This window comes from Mirounga leonina, unplaced genomic scaffold (genome assembly GCF_011800145.1).
Source record: "Mirounga leonina isolate KUSES-001 unplaced genomic scaffold, KU_Mleo_1.0 Mir_366, whole genome shotgun sequence".
In the NCBI taxonomy this organism is placed as follows: Eukaryota; Metazoa; Chordata; class Mammalia; order Carnivora; family Phocidae; genus Mirounga; species Mirounga leonina.
Genome location: NW_023270709.1, coordinates 27,405,088 through 27,418,803, shown reverse-complemented (window position 1 = coordinate 27,418,803; position 13,716 = coordinate 27,405,088). Strand labels below are relative to the sequence as shown.

The 13,716-nt window shown below is 44.7% G+C and overlaps 2 protein-coding genes and 1 non-coding gene across 3 annotated transcripts in view; 2 read left to right on the top strand and 1 right to left on the bottom strand.

The window, feature by feature from the left end:
- LOC117997523 (histone H2B type 1-C/E/F/G/I) overlaps positions 1–13,716 on the bottom strand; it is an 881,166-nt gene that overhangs the window by 374,185 nt on the left and 493,265 nt on the right. The window lies entirely within an intron of this gene.
- Positions 1–13,716, top strand: part of POM121L2 (POM121 transmembrane nucleoporin like 2) — a 24,523-nt gene that overhangs the window by 7,281 nt on the left and 3,526 nt on the right. The window contains exons 2-3 of the mRNA XM_035030455.1: positions 13,251–13,382; positions 13,485–13,670. Coding sequence (XP_034886346.1) covers positions 13,251–13,382; positions 13,485–13,670 — 318 coding nt within the window. The remainder of the gene's footprint in view (positions 1–13,250; positions 13,383–13,484; positions 13,671–13,716) is intronic.
- TRNAM-CAU lies at positions 975–1,046 on the top strand. Its single transcript has one exon. It is a non-coding gene; the product is annotated as a tRNA-Met (tRNA).

Below are 13,716 nucleotides of genomic sequence, written 5' to 3'. Positions count from 1 at the left end.
CGCCGGCTGGGTTGTGCAGTGCGCGCCCCGGCTCTGTCCCGGGAAGGGCTTTGCGCGCAGCGGGGAATGGGAGAAGGATCCTGGGCTGGGCCGGCCGCTGCGCTCGCCACCCCGCCGCAGAGGTAAACGCAGCTGAGGCCGCTCCTTCAGTGCAGTTGCGGACGGGGAAATGGAGTAAAGGGAGACACCGGCGTGCGAGCCCCGGTCCAGCCGTGTGATCGAGCGAGCTCACGAACGCGCGTCATCCAGAAGCGGACACTAGTAAAGATACGAGGTTTACCGCTGTGCAGACGGGCCCTGGGACCTGGCGTCCTCGGAGAGGCAGCGACAGACGGGGGCTGGTGCTCGGAGCCGTCCTAACAAGGTCTGTGTGGAAGCCCCTGTCTTTATGAGTTTCTCATTTTTGGTTCCTCTGTGTGTCACAACGGCTCCAAACGAGATCCAGTTGGAATTGTGGCCGCCATGTAATCATTTGAGCAGTAAATTGGGTTTATGCCCCCTTTCCCGGGCGCATTGTCCTTGTGAAGATCTGCGCCCTTGCAAGCAAATAAACTCTTTTTTAATCCAAACGAGTGTCCTTGAGACTTTTGGAGACGAAACAAGCGCGGTGGTCGACAGGATTCCTCTCGCTGATGGTGGTTCAGGGTCGGTTCGGGCTCCTCAGATTCCGCCCGAAAAGGCTCCACCCCGTTTTGCTGGGCGCGCTCTTCCTCAGCTCTCTGAGCAAAGAGCGGCTCAGAAAAACAAATAAAATTAAGGGGGGGCGGGGGGGAAATTCCCGAGCTTGGACGCTCTTTTGGCAGGTTGGAAAAGCGCAGCCCCGGAAGGGACGGCCCTTAGCCACCTGGTTGTGGGAGAGCTACTCTCCGAAAAACCCATCAGAAGGGAAGGAATTAAGAAAAAAGGATCATTTTCTCAGCGTGCAAAAGGTGACCTTAATCATTAATAGACACAAGAGAAAAGCAAAAGCAGCAAGCAGAGTGGCGCAGCGGGAGCGTGCTGGGCCCATAACCCAGAGGTCGATGGATCGAAACCATCCTCTGCTAGGAAGCTTTTTATGCTTGCTTCCCTCTTGCTAAGTTTTACTCATTAGGCTATGAGCCCAAAAGCCTAAACCAGTTTTTAGATCTTTCATATCCTCCTCTAATTTGGATTCCTCTTCCCCAGCTTTCTTTGAAATCATGCTGTCTCCCAGTAGTCAATTCTCAAAAGCTTCCACCTACCTGAAGTTCGGGAATTGTAAAATCCCTTCCATCCAGGGTGTCCAATAAAAGAGCAATTGGAAATATTCCTTCAGTTGAGGTGGTTTTATATGCTGTAGGGGATTTCATGGAGAAGGAGGTGACAAACTCCATATTTACTTGTTAAAATCTTTCAGTAAAGGGGTTTTCAAATTTATTATCTACTTGTGATGTTTTGTTTGCACTGCATACTACTAGTAAATGCAAATATAACTCAAACTAAAAGAATTCATTATAACACAGATTTGTGGTCCCATCAAACAGCAAAATCTCAGATTTCAATATTTACACTTATATTTGGTGCGAACTAGTAGAGTAGCATGATCAAAGAAGGACTTTAAGTAAACATACATTATATTGGCATAAAACTCATTCAAGGAGCAAGAGAATCAATATAAAATTTCCAAGTGTCACAGAAGGGCATGCTTTTTTATTTTTTCCAGGGGATGTTGGCAGTTATTTAATCACTATGGTTTTTAGATTCCATTTGGTACAATAAAGGAGTGTGATGTTACACTTCAAAAAATACTTAAAAGCTTACAATATACCAGTCATTACAGTCTTTGTGCGTATCTGATGAAAAATGTTAGGTAATGGTTATAAAAGCATATGAGGGTGTTCCAAACTGGTTAAAAAAAATCGTTTAGAAGGTAAAATCATCCCCAAACTAGTGAAGTTCAGGGCACGAAGTGGGGGGGGGGGGGGTCGTATTTGCTGGACATTCCCTTCCCTATGAATGGTTGATTTTTTTTTTACATCAATGAATATTTGGCAAAACACAGTAATTTCAACTATTGCTCTCCACTGATTGCTTTCCACTTTTCCTGCTTTGTCATTAGTTCTGTTTTTCTTAGTCATCAAAAGGTGGCCAGTGAGCATATTAAGTATTAATAAGTATTTACGGAAGACAATCAGTTGGTTCCACGTTTCGAGTCCCACTCTTACAAACCGAACGTAAATAAATAAGGATTATTGTATTGATGCTATTTACCCCCCCCTCTATCTAAGCCGGGATGGTTTGTTAGACGTAGAACAAACATAACAAACAACAGCTCCCCAGTGAACACCAAGTAGCACTCAGAGTACGTGACTACACTTCTGTTCAGTGAATCGGCCCCATGGACTTGGAACTATTTCTTCAGCTGTCTTCCCCGAGTCCAAGAGTGTATTTACAATACTAATCAACAGCAGTGATGTTCGCTAAAACCATCTGTGTAGACAAATGAAAGCTACTTCCTGGGGCCTATGTGACTTGGCTGGTGGAGCAAGAGACATTAATTCTAGAGTCAAGGGTCCAAAGCCTCCTGCAGGGGTGACAGCATTTTCTCCTTCGGTGCAGTTTCCTTCCTTTGTTCTTCAAGGGACAGATCCAAGGAACTATACCCGAGGTACCTTACATACACCTAGATACGATTTAAATGTTATATTTTGAGACCTCTGGGGCCTCTTGGGAAATGGTGAGTGTGTTTTGCATATGGAAGAGACGTAGATCCTCGGTGGTCAGAGGCCAGGCTCTGGAGGCAGCCTCTAAGATGACCCCCAGTGATCTTCACCTCTTGATATTCATGCCCTTGCATAGCTCCCCACGGCACTGTATCAGGGCTGGTCTTTTGTGACCGAACGAACTTACGTGATGGATCTGGCTCTCTGGGAAGCCAGTTGCTAAGTCATGGCAGCCCTCTGAAGAGGGCCCCCGGGAGGAGGAAGGGAGTTTTCCTGCCTGCACCTACTGAGCACATGGCTCAGGATCCTCCAGCCACAGGCAAACGTTCAGATGACCCGAGCTCCAGCTGTCGTCTTGTTTGCAACCTCATGAGAGACCATGAGCTGCAACTACCCAGGTGAGGCACTCCTAAATCTCTGACCTATAGATGACACGAGATAATAAATGCTGTCTTTTTTTTAAGCCACTGAATTTGGAGTTACTTGTTACAGTAATAGATGAGTAATACAAACCTCAAACTAAGTTTATGACTTCGGGCTCCCTGAACTCCTCAGGAAATGCATCTAGGATGCCTCTCTACTTAGAGGTCCGCTGTGGGGCTCTGGCTTCTCAGCAGTGGGGATGTTTTCCATTTCTCGTACTCCACAGCTTTCCTAAGGGACAAGATCATTTTTCCTGCAGTTCACTGGGAGTGGGGGTTGAGTTTTCTCTCTAGGTCATCATTAATCTGAGTAAATACCAGGGGGGCACGTGATAATATAGGGTTTTCTCCATTTTGAGCAGATTCCAATGACTTCACTTTGCCTCAGTGTAGAAGTTGCCAAAATAGAAGCACAATTTTGCGTCTACGAGTAAGCGCTCTAGAGAGCAAAAGCAAGGAGGTGCTACCATGCTGTGCTCTGTTCTCTTTTCCTTCTAGATCCTTTTTCTACATGTCCCTCAGGTCTCTTTAATGTTACTGATTGTCATTTTCTAAAATGAACTCTTTCCTTTCCTAAATTTATTTAAGTCATCTCTACACCCAACATGGGGCTTAAACTCATGACCCCAAGATCAAGAGTCACCTGCTCTTCCAACTGAGCCACCAGGCGCCCCTTTAGAGTGAACTCTTAAAGAATTGATTTATAACATACATACTGACTTAAAACATCCTTAAACTTTTAAAGAATGGATTTATAACTTTTCGAAGCACACAAATCATAAGGATGTAGATCAATAAATTTTCACCCAGAAAACCCACCAGTAAGCTCCATCTAGTTCAAGAAATAAGGTACGGGGGCGCCTGGGTGGCTCAGTTGGTTAAGTGTCTGCCTTCGGCTCAGGTCGATCCCAGAGTCCTGGGATCGAGCCCCACATCGGGCTCCCTGCTCCACGGGAAGCCTGCTTCTCCCTCTCCCACTCCCCCTGCTTGTGTTCCCTCTCTTCCTGTGTCTCTCTCTGTTAAATAAATAAAATCTTTAAAAAAAAAAAAAAAAAAGAAATAAGGTACAGCCAGCACCTCAGGGCCAGCCACGGTCTACCTGTCAGTCACTTTTCCCTGAAAAGTAACCATCATCCTAACTTCTTTTGTTTTGTTGGGGAGGCCCCATGCATGGAGCCCAACGCAGGGCTGAACTCATGACCCTGAATTTGATTTTTAACCATGTAGTTACATTTTTTAATTCGTACTACATCAGAATTTTTTACTGATAGAATTTTTTGTTTTTAGAATTTATATGTATGTTATATTGTATGTATTCATCTACAATGTGCTCTTTTATTCTTGAGGAGACTTTCATAGATTGACTCTAAAGGGATTAATATTTCCCAAATTTTTATCTAGGGGTAATCAGGACCACTGTCTCTACGCATAAGGATTCTAAAACCATGCTCTCCTGCAATTAAAATAATTTTTGTCAGTATTTCTAGATGCAATAGAAATCTCCATTGTGAGCAAGGGGAAATGATCGTATCTGAAATGACAAAGGTAGATGGGGAAACGATGATCATATTGAATCAACACCAGGGCAAGATGAAAGAAAACTAGTGCTGGATCGCCAGCATCAGGTTTTTCTCATATATAGAGTTCATATGAATGGAAAGACCCAAGTTAGTCCCACAGAAGAAAACAAAGCAGCTCACTGGCAAGAGGATAGTATGGGTGGCTTTTGTCTCGGGAAAAGACTGTGGAGAGAGGCTGGGACTGTGGATATGCGTGGGTGTCTTGTGATGCCTGAATAGGACAATCACCATGTGGAAACTGGCCCAAATCATGAAGAGCAAAAAGAAGAAATCTAGCATAAACATGACACTTTGAAACAACACTGAATGGTATGTGAACCGTCTTGTTTTACAGAACATCAGACAATACACGAGTCCAGCTTCAGTGGAACTGTGGGTGGCAGGAGTACTTATGATCACGCACGCGTTCATTAGCACACTGCTTATCCAGGAATAAATCAACAAGGGCAGAATGTGTGTGAAGAATCTGGGCTTGAGCCATGCCCACTTGGAATGAGCGGGACTGATAATAATGGCCTGAGATGTACTCGGTAGCGAAGAAGTGCAAATACAAGCACCCCATGTCACCCTAAAAATGTACAGCACTGCTTTACAACCAATATCCTCCAAAATATTTCTTTCTTTCTTTTTTTTTTTTTAAAGATTTTATTTATTTGACAGAGAGAGACAGCGAGAGAGGGAACACAAGCAGGGGGAGTGGGAGAGGGAGGAGCAGACTTCCCGCCGAGCGGGGAGCCCGATGTGGGGCTCGATCCCAGGACCCTGGGATCATGACCTGAGCCGAAGGCAGACGCTTAACGACTGGGCCACCCAGGCGCCCCCCTCCAAAATATTTCTAATTCCAGAGGAGGTCACTATATACGGGATGCCCCTGAAGACAGCTGTGCTAATAATGCTGGCCAAAGTTAGGTGAATGAGAATCCCATCTAAGGGCTTTTTCTGATGAGGTTGAATGAATAAGATATACAGATATATAGTGAATAGCAATAAGCTGTCCATGAACCCAATGCCAGTTCGGACAATCCTGTCATGTTTAGGAACTTGCAGTGATTCATTACTACCTGAGTGGTGGCTTCTGCCCAAGACCTTCCTCCTGAGCTCCAGAAGCACTGACCACACACACACGCTCACACGCATTTCCCAAACTCGCTCATGACTTCGTGCCCCACGTTTGCTGCTCCTCTCTCAGGCAGCAGCATTCATTGAGTTCAGAGCTGAGAGTAGGATCATCTCAATATTTTCTACACTCTCACTTCCCTAGTCAAAGAAATGTCATGCTGATTCTATTCCCCACATATAAGCACTATATCCCTCCTTCCCTGGCTCATTCTTCCACATTTATTTTTTTTAAAGATTTTATTTATTTATTTGAGACACAGAGAGAGAGCACGAGTGGAGGGGAGAAGCAGACGCCCCGCTGAGCAGGGAGCCCGATGCGGGGCTCCATCCCAGAACCCTGGGATCATGACCTGAGCCGAAGGCAGACCCTTAACTGGCTGAGCCACCCAGGTGCCCCATCCCCATTTATTTTTTAATTCATGCCTTGAGAATCTCTTTTGTGGTGTACTGTGATGCATTTATAATTAGTTCAATTTTCTTGCTCAACTTTGCCATTCAACTCATCTACTATGTGGAAAATAATTATGTTGGATTGTGTCATATCCTTGCTTAAAACTAATCCAGAAAAACACGAAAAAGCGGTGGGGAGAGAGAAACAAATAACAACGGGGACGAATAGAAAAACCACAAGATGGTAGACTTAAATCCACCTAAATTACAAATTACATAAATCAAATGTAAGTAGGCTAACCATAACAATTAAAAGCTGAATGTTGTCAGACAGGGTTAAAAAAAAAAAAAAGCAAGAGTCAATTATAACCCACCTGCAAGAAATGTTCTTTACAGATAAACACGCAGGAGTGACATCATGGAAACGTCAGGGTTGAGGACTCCAAAAATCACTTCCTCCACGGGAGCAACCACGGAGTTGGCAACAATGAACAGAATCAATGTTTCTGGAAGTCTGAGATCTAGGAGAAAACTTACAGGAACCAGGGGAGTGCTTAATGAGAAAAAGAGGGCTTGATTTTGCTAAGAAAGGCTTATGGCCCTTCTGCCTACCCACCTACCATCCAGCCGTCCCTAGCTCCGCGGTGGCCAGGGAGACCGCGATCGCTATTCCTGGAGTGGCTGGCTGAAATGAAGGGGGAGGCAATACAGACAGCGTGCTTAAAATAAAGTTTGTGATCTTGTGTTTTGACCTCGTTCTGTGGTTCTCGAGAGAATGGTGCAGAGACCTTTGTTTGAACCATCCCCTCAAGATGGAGCACCACTCTGGATGGCATCTGTTGAAAGCATTTAAAAATACACACTAGCTAAGGCTGCTTGGAGAAAGCGATGGCCTATGGGACACGCAGAGGACAGATCCTAAAACCCGAGGAGGAGGGGACTGAAGAGGAGCATTCCCAGGGACAGAGCTCTGAGGGGCGACCCCATACAGGAGGTGGGATAGTTAATTTTATGTGTTATCTTGCCTAGGCTGTCTGTATCCAGGTGTTTGGTCAAACACCAGTCTGGATATTACTTGAAGGTATTTTTTAGATGAGATTAATATTTAAATCAGTAATTTTGAGCAAATCAGAATACCCTACATAATGTGGTGGGTGTCATCCAATCAGTAAAGAAATTCTGCCTCCAGCCTGCCTTGGGACCAGAACTGTAAGATCAGCTCTTCCCTGGGTCTCCAGCCCAGCGGTCTGCCAGTCCCCACAACGGGGTGAGCCAGTTCCTTCAAATCCCTCTCTGTGTCTCTCTCTCTGTCTCTGTCTCTCTCCCCACATCCCATTTGTTCTGTTTCTCTGGTGGACCCTGACTTACCCTACAAAGACAAGCTTAGGATGAACAAAGTAACAAAAAAATATGAAAATAGGGGTGTGTCAAACAGCGAAAGGTTTGCATTAAGGTGGTCTAAAAAATGAAAGACAAGTATTGAAAACAAAGAAAAATTAAGTCAAGAGGCAAGGAGTAAAGATACAGAATTAAAAAAGAATACCTGAATTTCTAGACAAATATATATATATAGATAGATAGTAAAAATTTACAGATTAAAAGCATTATTAAAATGAAACTGGAAATCTTGTTTAACACACAAGCATTAAAAAGTAATATAAAACATTTAATAAGAGGATGAGCATACATAAAGAGGGAAAAGAAGAAATTGAGGAGGATGAGTGGAAAGAGGAGTAAGAATGAAGAAAGAGAAAATAAAAATGAAACATGTAAATCCGTGAAGGAAAAGTGTAAAATAAGAAATAGACTCTATAGTAATGGGAGAAATGATGCTCAAAAATGATACAGCATGAGGAAAAAGAAGAATGCTAGAATTTTAAGAATTATGTGTAAAAAAATTTTTAAAGGATATCGGAGGGAAGAAGAATAAAAGTTCCACACATCCACTTGTGAAATCAGGGAAAAGCAGAAGCACTTATGGGATGCTAGAGATCTAGTTACAGGAAAAAGGAGGATAGCTCTGTACATAAGTGGTTGTAAAAAAGCATAAAGAAAATACATAAAATATCTGGAAGGTATGCAAAACACCTTAAATGAGAAATAAATGGGTACAGAATAAAGCTGAGTAGAATAGAAGGCAGAGGAAAACAAGAGAAGTTGTAACAGAAGGCAGGAGGTGACCCAGTAAAGGAGATTGAGAATCAGATCTTTTAAGAAAGTCACCTAGTGTATGAAGTACAGAGAAGAAAGAGCAGAAGAATAAAAATATTAGAGGGATGTAATGAATGGAATTAAGTAAAGCTTGAGCAAAATGATTAATGCCAAAATAGATTTAAAATGTGAGAAGACAGGGCGCCTGGTTGGCTCAGCCTGTGAAGCCTGCAACTCTTGGTCTCAGGGTTATGAGTTCAAGCCCATGCTGGGTGTAGAGAGGACTTAAAATAAATAAATAAAAAATGAAAAAGTATAGAATATTATTTTTAATAAATAAATAAGATAAAAAAATAAAATACAATGTGAGAGGAATTTTAAAAAGAAATACTGTAAAAGTGGACAATGAAACTTGAGTAGATTTAAACACAGCAAGTGCATTATGAGGATAGGAGATTACTAAAGTACTTAATAAATACTTGTTTAGCACTTATTCTGTATAAAGCAATGTCCTAATGCTTTACAGATAATTTATTTAATTGTCATAAAATCCATGAGATATGTACAATAATTCTTCCTAATTCACAGACAAAGACCCGAAGAGACTGAGTAACCAGCCCAGGGCCTCCCCGCTAATATGTGGCAGGAACTGAACTGACCCCAGGCAGCCTCTCACCTCCATCCATCCTGCTAACCACTGCTTGGGGAAGGAAGTAGCAGAAAAGAAAAAGAGAAATAAAGGAAGGGAGAAAAAATAAAGAGAAAACAAAAAGACCAAGAGTCAGTGTTTGGTAACCAAAATTAGTAAGAGGTAACACTGAAATAGCAGGAGAAAAATGTGAGCGTAAAGTACATTAATTTGGGAAAGGAACGAATGAGGGTGGTGCTGACTAATAAATGTGCAGGGCCCTGCGCGAGATGAAAGTATTAGGAAATTCGAGATGATAACAGCAAAAGCAATAAGCCAAACCCAGGACTGTCCCCGTGAAGCTGGCCCTAAATAAGAATAAGAAAAGCTTTCAGGAGCCTTAAACCTCCCTCAAATTCTCAGAGCAGAAGGCTTTGAAGAATACTCACCAAAGGAGGTTTCCGCCACCGGTCAATGCAGGCAGGGCGGGCCCAGACTGCTCGGGGCCCACTGGGAGAGAAGGCGCGTCTTCGTTTGGACTTGTCATCCTCAGTGAAGGTGTCTCTGCAGAGAGCGGATTGCCCCGATGTGTCCAGAGAAGCCACAGATCCCTCTCCAGATACCACGTCCTCCTGGCAAATTTAATATAATCATCAATTAAAATCGCGAACTTAACACCTGGGCACGCTTCTTTTCAGCCCAGGCGATGCATACCCGAGTGTATTCTCCGGGGCTGCAGGACGACCCCAGAGATGAGTCCGCCGTGAGCTTCACGCAGGGGACAGAAAGTGCAGCTCTGCTCTTCCGTGGGCCTTCCTGCAGCGTCCCAGGGAATTTTTCTCCCTTGAACACGGCCGTGATAGCGAAACATTTCGAGTGGGTCTGTATTTCTGAAGTGGTCTTAAAAAGCAATCTGAAACGCTGTTAAGTTTTTTTTTTTCCATGAGCTAGGCCCCAAATTTTAATAGAACCCCTAGTACCTGTATTAGTTGATATGTACAAGATGCCTTAAGATTTAAAATTTTTTACTGTATTTTAATTGCTTTCAACAACATAAGATTTAATATGATACAGTATATTTCACTGTGAAAATGTGAACGCATACAACTACACGCATATTCAACAATGCAATATATAGAAATAAATACACAGATTTGCACAATATGGCTTTTACAAAATCAAACACTGTCAGTAGCTTTAAAGCCTCCGGTACCTCCCTCCTCAATTTCACCTTTTCTTTCTACCCAGAGGCATTGCTATTTTGGGTCTATCATTCTTCCCCCTCCCTCACTCCTATCTCAACCACCTTCAACCTCCCTCTCCCCTAGGTCTGCCTTCTGCGCTCTACCATCCTCCCCTCCCTAAGCCCCCGACTGACCATCTGTCATCTCCCTAGGCAGCACCCCTCCCTGGTCTCTCTCTACATGGCCCATCCAGCACCACCTCAACGTCAATCTTGTTGCTCTGGAAAAATTCCCAGCCACTAATGTGGATTACATCTATGTCCCTCACCCCCACTGCCTTGCCACCCAATAGTAGTGGACATAGTAACAGCAACCCCTGATTGGTTCTTTAAACATATTTGCTGGCAGCTTCCTCAGAACCAATCCGAGTTCACCCCAAGGTCCTGGGCCTAGATCCTGGAGAAGGCTAGGTTGTGCAGAAGGGCAGATGGGTAAATTAAGCTACACTAAACTGCTTGTCAATTTTGTGGACTAAAACTTAAAAATTGCCATAATTTCTTGCCTACCTGATAATGTGCTGAATGTGTGCATTACCTGCTTAAATAACAAAATAATTAGGTACCCGGGATTTACATATTATGGCACTGTTATACAAATCGCAAAGGAATTTGAAGAGGAGTGAACATGGAGTCCAAGCTCCAAGACACTGAAAATTTATTTTAATCTTTTAAATTAGCAGACCTTATTTTTTAATAACAGTTTTAGATTTACAGAAAAACTGAACAGAAAGTACAGGAACTGTCCAGATACTTTCTCCTCCCCCCACCTCCACTCCTAGTTCCCCTCTTAGCAACATCTTGCATTGGTGTGGGACATTTGTGACAACAGATGAATCAATATTGATACATAATTATTAACTAAAGTCCACAGTTTACATTAGGGTTCACTCATTTGTTGTATACTCTATGGGTTTTGCCAAATTCATAATGTCATCTATCCCCCATTATAGTTTCACATAGAATAAAATGCCCCATGCTCCCCCTCCCCAAAACCTCTGATCTTTTTACTCTCTCTAGTTTCGTGTTTTCCAGAATGTCATATAGCTGAAATCACACAGCCTTTTCAGACTGGTTTTGTTCAGGTAGCAATCAATACAGACTTGAGGTTCCTCCCTGTCTTTTCATGACTTCATAGCTCATTTCTGTTTAGTGCTGAATAATATTCCATTGTATGAATGTGCCACAATTTATCATATTCCTCTACTGAAGTGTTTCCTGGTTGCTTCCAATTCCTGGCAACTATAAATAAAGCTTCTATAAACCTTCATGTGCAGGTTTTTGTGTGGACAAAACTTTTCAGCTCATTTAGGTAAATACCTAGAAGTGTGACTGCCAGAGGGCATGGTAAGACTATGTTTTGTTTTGTAAGAAACTGCCAAACTGTCTTCCAAAGAGGCTGTACCATTCTGCATTCCCACCAGCAATGAATGAGAGTTCCTGTTGCTGCACATCCTGACTTGGTATCACCAGTGTCCTGGATTATAGCCACTCTAACGTGTGTCATGGCATCTCATTGATGCTTGATTTTGCAATTCTCTCATGATGTATGATGTCGGGCATTGTTACACATGCATATTTGTCATCCGTGTATCTTCCATGGTGACTTACCTATTCAGGTCCTTTGCCCATTTCTAAACTAGGTTTTTAAAAAACTCATTGTGAGTTTTGACAGCTTTATGTTTATTTTGGATACCAGTCCTTTATCAGATAGGTTTTGCAAATATTTTCTCTCAGTCTGTGGCTTGTCTTTTCATTCTCTTAACAGTGTCTTTAGAGTGGAAGTTTTTAATTTTAATGAAATCCAATAGATCAATTTTTTCTTTCAATGCCAAGATGTTTGATGCTGTCTGTCTCCTTACCTGGCAGGGACTTCTAACTCAGGGCCGCTATTGTGAAGCCATCATGCATAAAGGATGCTCAAAGTAACCTTCCGTTCTCCCCTCTCATTCTCCCAGAACCCCAGCTAGGCGGGTCAAGGATCAAAGTCCACATCCCTACTTAGGCCTCGTTGCCTGGGTTCCTGAACTCTTCCGATGGCCTCCTTCTTGACTCCTGGCTCCAGACACTGACTTCAAATACATCTTCCTTGCAACTAACTTTTTTTTTCCTTTTTAATCTTTCTTTTTAAATATGGAAATAGTTTGATTTTTTTAATGAGATAGAACCTTGTAGAAAATATGAAACAGTGCAGGAAAACCAAAAGAATTCCTTGCAAACCCACTCCAGTAACACACCAGAGATAACCACTATGTTAATGCTTTGGTCAATATCCTCCCTTCTTCTCTGACCACGTCTCTATCTAAAAATCTATAGCTATATTTTCACACAAATAAAGCCTAGAATTTAAAGCTGCATGAGGTCGGGCGCCTGGGTGGCTCAGTTGGTTAAGCGACTGCCTTCGGCTCAGGTCATGATCCTGGAGTGCCCGGATCGAGTCCCGGGATCATCGGGCTCCCTGCTCCCTCCTCTGACCCTCCCCCCTCTCATGTGCTCTCTCTGTCTCAAATAAATAAGTAAGATCTTTAAAAAAATAAAAATAAAATAAAATTGCATGAGGTTAAGAAGAAGCCTTATCTATCATGGACACAGACAAGCAATATATGAAGGTCAGCCTTACCTTTGCTGGAACGACCCAGGCCTCGGGGCGCCCGGCAGCGGGGGCGAGAGCAGCCTCGGGCCTTGACTCCTGGGCAGCACGAGACTTCGATCATTTCCTTGTCCAGAAATCGCTGCCTCTCGGGTCTTCTATTCAGAACCTTGTACTTTTAACTGAATGGAACAGGGGGAGCTTTTCTTTCCCGAGGACACTGAAGTCGCAGGCAGGGGAGACTCCAGGAGGAGACGGATCCACAGAAAGTCACGAAGGACTCGAGAAGGGAAGCTACTGCGCACCCGGGAGCAGAGTGTTCCCTCCAGCCTTTCTCTAGTGTCTCCGTCCCGACCCGCTCCTCCCGGGGACTGAAGGCAGCGTCCTCGCCTCGCGGCGCCACGGCCCGCTGCGCCCGAGCCACTCCGCGCCGGGTCCCTCTCCAGGGCCCTCCTGTCGTCCCGCCGACGACTGAAGGGCGACCGGGATTCGGGCGCGGGGCGGAGACCCAGGACGGGTCCGGGAGGTGGCGGTGGCGGGAGCTCGTCCTCTCGCCCGTCCGACCTGGCGACGAAGAGGTAAAGGCAGCAGGAAAGGAGAGGCGTGGGAAACGCCCGCCGAGTCCCCGAATTCAGCGCCCAGGGTTGCTGGCTGCCACGGGGGCCCTGTCGGCTCTCCAGCCCTGCGCACCCCGAGCGCCGCCCCCACCCGCCCTGCGGGGCTCCGGCCGCCAGCCTTACCCCGACTCCGGGCCGCGCGCCTGGACCCCTGAGTGGCCGCAGCGGGAGCCTGGACACCCGGCGCCCACTCGACTGCAGCTCGCAGACGGCGCCGGCGCGGCGGGCGCGGACGCGGAGTGAGGCCGAGTGGGGCCGCGCGCCGCCGCCGCCCGGCCCGTCCCCGGCGCGCCCC